Source organism: Salpingoeca rosetta (assembly GCF_000188695.1).
Source record: "Salpingoeca rosetta unplaced genomic scaffold supercont1.11, whole genome shotgun sequence".
Taxonomy (NCBI): Eukaryota; class Choanoflagellata; order Craspedida; family Salpingoecidae; genus Salpingoeca; species Salpingoeca rosetta.
In genome coordinates, this window is record NW_004754923.1 from 892,646 (window position 1) to 898,645 (window position 6,000).

Below are 6,000 nucleotides of genomic sequence, written 5' to 3' on the forward strand. Positions count from 1 at the left end.
GTGTCCCATTCATTGATTCATTGTCACTGTGTACAAATATACCCATCTTAACCAACACGCGCGCGGGTGCAACGCGACAAGGGCAGGATTCAGAGAAAGATGCCGAGGCAACGGAGGGAGAGGCATGATTTGATGTTGGCAATGGGACAGAGACACAGCAACATGGCAGAGGAAGGGAATGGGGTCGGATATGATGCACACACACACACACACACACACACACACACACACACACACACACACACACACACACACACACACACACACAGAAAGAAAAGGGGGGGTGGAGTGTGTGTGTGTATGAGTGAGAGAGACATTCACACACACACACACACACACACACACACACACACACACACACACACACACACACACACAGATACAGACACACACACACACACACATTCACACAATTTCACACACACACAGATACAGACACACACACACACACATTCACACAATTTCACACACACACACATACACACACTCAGCAAGTTCTACTCGTCATCATCGTCGTCATCTTCACTGCTGCTGCTGCTGTAATCGACAAGGCCGCCCTTCTTCGTTGCGGGAACAGCGCCGTGTGTCGCTTCACTCGCCTTCCTCCTCTCGTCCTTCCTTTCGTGCTTCTCCGTCGCCACCACCCCAGCACCGCTGCTCTGCTGCTGCTGTTGTTGTGTCTTTGCACGCTTCGCCTTTGTTTCGCTGTCATCGTCGTCGCCGGCGTTGTCACTGCTGGTCTTTGTGCTCTTGCGGCGCACCAGGCCTTGCAGCAGCTTGCTCTGCAACCACACGTGAGAAAGGGGGGGGGAACGGAAATGGGGTTATTGGAGATATCGAGAGACGAAGAAGAGGGAGGGGCAGGGAAGTGAAAGAGACAGACAGATAGAGAGACAGACAGATAGAGAGACAGACAGATAGAGACACACACACACACACACACACATAGACAGATGGACAGACAAACAGACAGATAGACACACACACACACACACACACACACACACACACACACACACACACACACACACACCTGTGACTTTGACTCGAGCTTGCGTCTCGCCTCTTGCAACTTCTTCTCCAGGACGCTGACGGTGGGTTGCGCTGGCGGCTCTTCGACCGTGGTTACGACCGTTTCCTCGGCCTGCCGTCTGTACTCGCGAATGGCATGGCCTTCCTCCACCCACCTGTACCATTGGTATTGGGCATGCACGTGAGGTGAGGGTGCCAGCTGCACGTTCGTGATGCAACTGCGGAATCAAGACAGGGAAGACAAGGGGATGGCACAACACAAACACACACAGTCACACAAGCAGGTGCAGACACACACACACACACACACACACACACACACACACACACACACACACACACACCTCTGATCCTCCTCTTCAATCTGCTTCTGCCTGCACTCTTCGAGGAACTTGGCCTCCTCCTCGTCCAGCCCAGAGTAGATCTGGTTCTCTGCACAAACATATGAGCACCAAAGGCAAGGCAGAAGTCACACAGCATCTCGTGCGTGAGGAGAGGGGATGGTGCTGCTTGTTCGCTGGTCAAGGCGTGTGCGCACATCACCACCGACCCATATGTACTCACTGAACTTGAGCTTCTCCTCAAATTCCTCCTGCTTCTTGACGCGCTGCTCCTTCAGCTTCTCATACAGTGGGCGCGGGTCGTATGGTGCGTCCGGTCGCTCTGTGTACACGACAGTGTGCGTGCGTGGGTTTGGATTAGGGTGGGATGAGGTGGATGCAGCGCAACGGTACACACACACACACACACACAGACACACACACACACAGACACACACACACACAGACACACACACACACACACACACACACACACACACACACACACACACACACACACACACACACACACACACACACACACACACACACACACACACACACACACACATGCCTACCCAAGGCTTCGCCTGGCTTGCGGTTGCGTTCCCACTCCTCTTGTTGCAGCTTGCGTGTCTCCTGCACTTCATCTTCCGTCACAAAGCGCCGAAAGTTCATGTTGGTGGTTGTTGGCGTTGTTGTCAGCGTTGTTGTTGGTGTTTGTGATGTGACACTCGTTTCTCTCACCCCCACCCACACAACCCAGTCTCACTCTCACACTCTCGCTTCACTTGCTGCTTGTTGCTTGTTTGTATTCACGTCACCAACACGTTGAGCCTGACACACGTCACACCTTCTACTCACATACACACACGCACAAACGTTGTGTGGCGCACTGAACACGCCTCGTGCCACACACCCTACGCACAGGAACGCCACGCACTGCGGCACCAGCAGTCACGCACACGAGCCACCACATCACTGCCAAAGACCGCAGAACAAGGAAGCAAGCCGCAAGTGAGATTGGTGGTGGGGAGGTGGTGGTGGAGGTGGTGTGTAGTGATCAGAGAGGTATGGCATGGGCCCCCCATGTGCAAGTGTAACGGATGACCATGTTGGGCAGACACAAGCCGACACACATGCCAATACAACCGCAACGGCGCGCAGGCACAAAAGCACATACACAGACACATGTACACACACCCAGACATATGCACATGCACACACACGTACATATGCACACAGACACACAGACACACAGACACACAGACACACACACACACACACACACTTACACATGCACACACACACTCTCTCTTTTCTCCTCCCTACACACGCGGACAACTTCCTTTCCCGTCCCCCCCCCGTCTGCCCAACAAAGATACGTACGTTCTTGACTTTGATGTTGTACTTCTTCTGGTAGTCGGCAAGGTTCTTGTTCGTTGTCTCCAGCTGCTTCTGCAGCTGCTTCACCAAATCCTCAATCTGTAGCAAGGGATAATGAGCAGGCAGGCAATTTCACAGATCAGTGCTTGTGTGGTTGTGCGTGTTTGTGCATGCGTGTGCTTGCGGTGAAGCGAAACAACAGCGCCAAGGACCGCCGAACAGGAAAGTCTCAGAAACAACGAAAGTAACACCAACAGAAACACACACACACATGCAAACGCAAAGCTGTGTACCTGTGACTTGTTTTGTTTGATGGCGGGAAGCACCTCGGCAACTGTGCGCTCGATGAGGACGCCGCTGACCATTCGGAAGCACTTGCGGTCGGCTTCTGTCTTGCTTAGCGCATCCTCCACAACCCTGTTGTTGGAGGTGAGGGACAGCAGTGTGCGTGTGTGTGCGTGTGTGTGCGTGTGTGTGCGTGTGTGTGCGTGTGTGTGCGTGCGTGTGTTGTGTGGAGCATGCTTTCATCAGTGACACGGCAACGCACAGGAAAAGAGAAAGTGTAGTGTTGCGCAGTCACACGGATACACCACGCCATCCGCAATCTAACTCTTCATTCACCAACACGTGGGCGCACATACTTTGCCCCCCCCCCCCCTTACACACATACACGCACTTACACATACATACACGCACACGCATACACGCATACACGCATACACGCATACACGCATACACGCACACGCATACACGCACACGCACACATGCACACGTGCTTTGTGAACGGACTTGTGTTCTTCCACGTCGCCGCCGAGCTCAGCAATCTTCTGGTTCAACTCCATCTGTTGCTGGCGCATCTGCTGGAAACGGTAGACGATCTCCTGATCGCTTGGGCGCTCCTCGGACCTGCCGCCATCCACACACGCACACATCACAACAAAGCAACCACACGTGAGCAGTGACAACAACGAGCAAAGACAAAGGCAAAGCAGCAAAGCAGCAAAGCAGCAAAGCAGCAAAGCAGCAAAGTAGCAAAGCAGCAAAGCAGCAAAGCAGCAAAGCAGCAAAGCAGCGACTACATCCACCACCCACATGATTGGCTGTGTTGGTTGGTGTGGTCGGTTTGGTTGCCTGCTCGCTTTTCCTTGTTGTGTGAGAAGGCAAAATTGCCTTTGCGCGTCGTCAATTTTGACCTTCAAGGTGGGCGAGCACAAAAAGAAGAAGAGCCAAAAGCAGAGCTCTGTTGTGTTTTGTGTGTGTTTTACCCCTTGCTTCTTGTTCCACACAAACAAAAGAGCCAAAAACGCAGCAACCACCAGCACCAGCGCTGCGCTCCGCCTTGCTTGCTTGCTGACAGAGTGTTGTTTTGGGGTGTGTCCACTCAGCTTCTTGAGCGCCACCCGTCCGTGTCGCGGTTCACACCCTTTCGCTTGTCGTCGCAAGTGGGTTGCAGTGCCAAGCACCCATCGCTGCCCCTCGAGTTGGCAGTGAGACCCTTCACCACTTTACACGACTTCCAGGGCGTCCTCTTCCTTCCTGGTGTTTTGGTTGGTTGGTTGGTTCGTGTGCTGAAGGTGGCTGTCGACACTCTTGTATTCCACCAAACACACACACACACACACAAACACACACATACACACATCAACACACACATACATACACACACACACATACACACATCAACACACACACACACACATACACACACATACACAGACACATACACACAAGCACCACCACCATGTCGGAGGAGAGCATCAACAGCACAGACGGCCCCACGCTGCCGCCGAAAGCGTCCCACCAGCACAACCGACAACAGCAACAACAGCAGCAGGCAGCTACCACAGCAACAGCTACAGCAGCAACACGACAGAAGCAGAGCGACCGCTTTGTGGAGGTCACGCTGGAGCGTGATCCCAAAGTTGGCTTTGGCTTCTCCATCTACGGCGGGCAAGTCATGCCGGGCGCCCTCATCATGCTCCCCGTGCGCATCTGCAAAATGAAGCCCAACACTCCGGCCAGCCTGAGCGGCAAAATCAAGATCGACCACCGCATTGTCGCCATCAACGGGACGGACGTGTCCAGCTCCAGCCACGGCGACGTGGTGCGCTTGCTCAAGGCGTCTCCAGAGACACTCGTGCTTCGCCTGCAGGACGACATTGAGGAGGCGCAGTCCATCCTCAAGCACCAGCTCAAGGCCACGGGCCTCAGAAACGCAGACCAGGACAAGCGACGGCAGCAGCAGCAACAACAACAACAGCAGCAGCAGCAGCAAAACACCAAGGAGAGCGCTGGCCAAGAAGCGCAGGGCAGCAAGAGTGAAAGCGGTGGGAAGGCAAACAACGAGGCTGCACAACAGCAGGCGTCTGTGCTCAAACCCGGCGCACAGGCGTATCTGCCGGGCAAGACACAGGATGCCACGGACGCATCGTCGTCGGCAGCGCAGGCGGTGAACGAAACCGTCCGCATCATGTACAACTTCAACGGGTCAGACCCCTCTGAGCTGACGTTGCAGCGCGCAGACCTCGTGCACGTGAGCATCCGGCGCAGTGACGGGTGGTGTCTTGGCCGCTGCTTCCGGACAGGGCAGCAGGGGCTGTTCCCAGGTAACTTTGCATCGAAGGTGCGCCTGAAGCCCATGCAGCAGCAGGCGGAGAGCATATACGCGGAGATCCAGCACGTGGCGGGCGACTCTGCAGAGAACATCTACGAGGAGCTTGGCCAGGAGCGCGCCGGCAGCAACAAGGACAGCAGACCGCGCACACCAACATACCAGCACCTGCCACCCCAGCAGCAGCAGCAACAGCAGCAGCAGCAGCAGTCATCTGGGAAGCAGGAGGAGGACCCATACGGGCAACCATACCCGACAGCACAACAGCAGCAGCAGCAGCAGGGGCAACAAGAGGAGATCTACCAGCCCATGCGTGAGCAGGTGGTGCGTCGCACGCAGGACGCCATTGAGCTTGCAAACGGCGACATTTACGCGGTAGTGGCAAAACCGCCTGTCCGGCGGCCATACGAGGAGGAGGCGGTGTACTCCACGGCCGGCCACGTGGACGAAGCGGGGCCGCAGTATGTGTATGACGATGATGACGACAGCATGCTGTATGCCAAGCTGGATGACGTGGACGGCGATGGCGCCCCGCCCCCAGTCCCATCTCGAAAGTCAGTAGTGCTAGTTGTGTGTATGTGTGTATGTGTGTATGTGTGTTTTGTGTGTGTATGTGTGTTTTGTGTGTGTATGTGTGTATGTGTGTGTGTG

General features: G+C 54.9%; 3 protein-coding genes across 3 annotated transcripts in view; 1 reads left to right on the forward strand and 2 right to left on the reverse strand.

Moving 5' to 3' along the window:
- Positions 1 to 404: 404 nt before the first annotated feature.
- Positions 405 to 2,071, reverse strand: PTSG_04897 (NIP30 protein). Its single transcript, XM_004994157.1, has 5 exons — positions 1,931 to 2,071; positions 1,597 to 1,695; positions 1,377 to 1,464; positions 1,034 to 1,187; positions 405 to 782 (listed from the first exon to the last, which is right to left on the reverse strand). The coding sequence occupies exons 1-5, from the start codon at positions 2,028 to 2,030 to the stop codon at positions 498 to 500; spliced, it is 726 nt and encodes a 241-aa protein (XP_004994214.1). The 5' UTR covers positions 2,031 to 2,071; the 3' UTR covers positions 405 to 497.
- Positions 2,072 to 2,144: 73 nt separating this feature from the next.
- On the reverse strand, positions 2,145 to 3,937 carry PTSG_04898 (uncharacterized protein). The gene is made up of 5 exons (XM_004994158.1): positions 3,831 to 3,937; positions 3,528 to 3,644; positions 3,032 to 3,155; positions 2,742 to 2,837; positions 2,145 to 2,333 (listed from the first exon to the last, which is right to left on the reverse strand). Coding segments are annotated over exons 1-5 (342 nt in total). The 5' UTR covers positions 3,833 to 3,937; the 3' UTR covers positions 2,145 to 2,330.
- Positions 3,938 to 4,479: 542 nt separating this feature from the next.
- PTSG_04899 (uncharacterized protein) overlaps positions 4,480 to 6,000 on the forward strand; it is a gene marked incomplete at both ends in the record, with an annotated part of 3,161 nt that continues 1,640 nt past the window's right edge. Inside the window, one exon of the mRNA XM_004994159.1 lies at positions 4,480 to 5,903. Coding sequence (XP_004994216.1) covers positions 4,480 to 5,903 — 1,424 coding nt within the window. The remainder of the gene's footprint in view (positions 5,904 to 6,000) is intronic.

Bases quoted from the DNA above. Each gene is read 5' to 3' on its own strand.
- PTSG_04897 (XM_004994157.1), bottom strand. From the start codon at position 2,030: ATGAACTTTCGGCGCTTTGTGACGGAAGATGAAGTGCAGGAGACACGC. The intron at 1,696-1,930 runs GTAGGCATGTGT...TCGTGTACACAG, and splicing joins CAAGCCAGGCGAAGCCTTGG to AGCGACCGGACGCACCATAC. The intron at 1,188-1,376 runs GTGTGTGTGTGT...CCAATGGTACAG, and splicing joins ATTGAAGAGGAGGATCAGAG to GTGGGTGGAGGAAGGCCATG.
- PTSG_04898 (XM_004994158.1), bottom strand. The intron at 3,156-3,527 runs GTCCGTTCACAA...CTCCAACAACAG, and splicing joins GGCGACGTGGAAGAACACAA to GGTTGTGGAGGATGCGCTAA. The intron at 2,838-3,031 runs GTACACAGCTTT...CCCTTGCTACAG, and splicing joins TCAAACAAAACAAGTCACAG to ATTGAGGATTTGGTGAAGCA.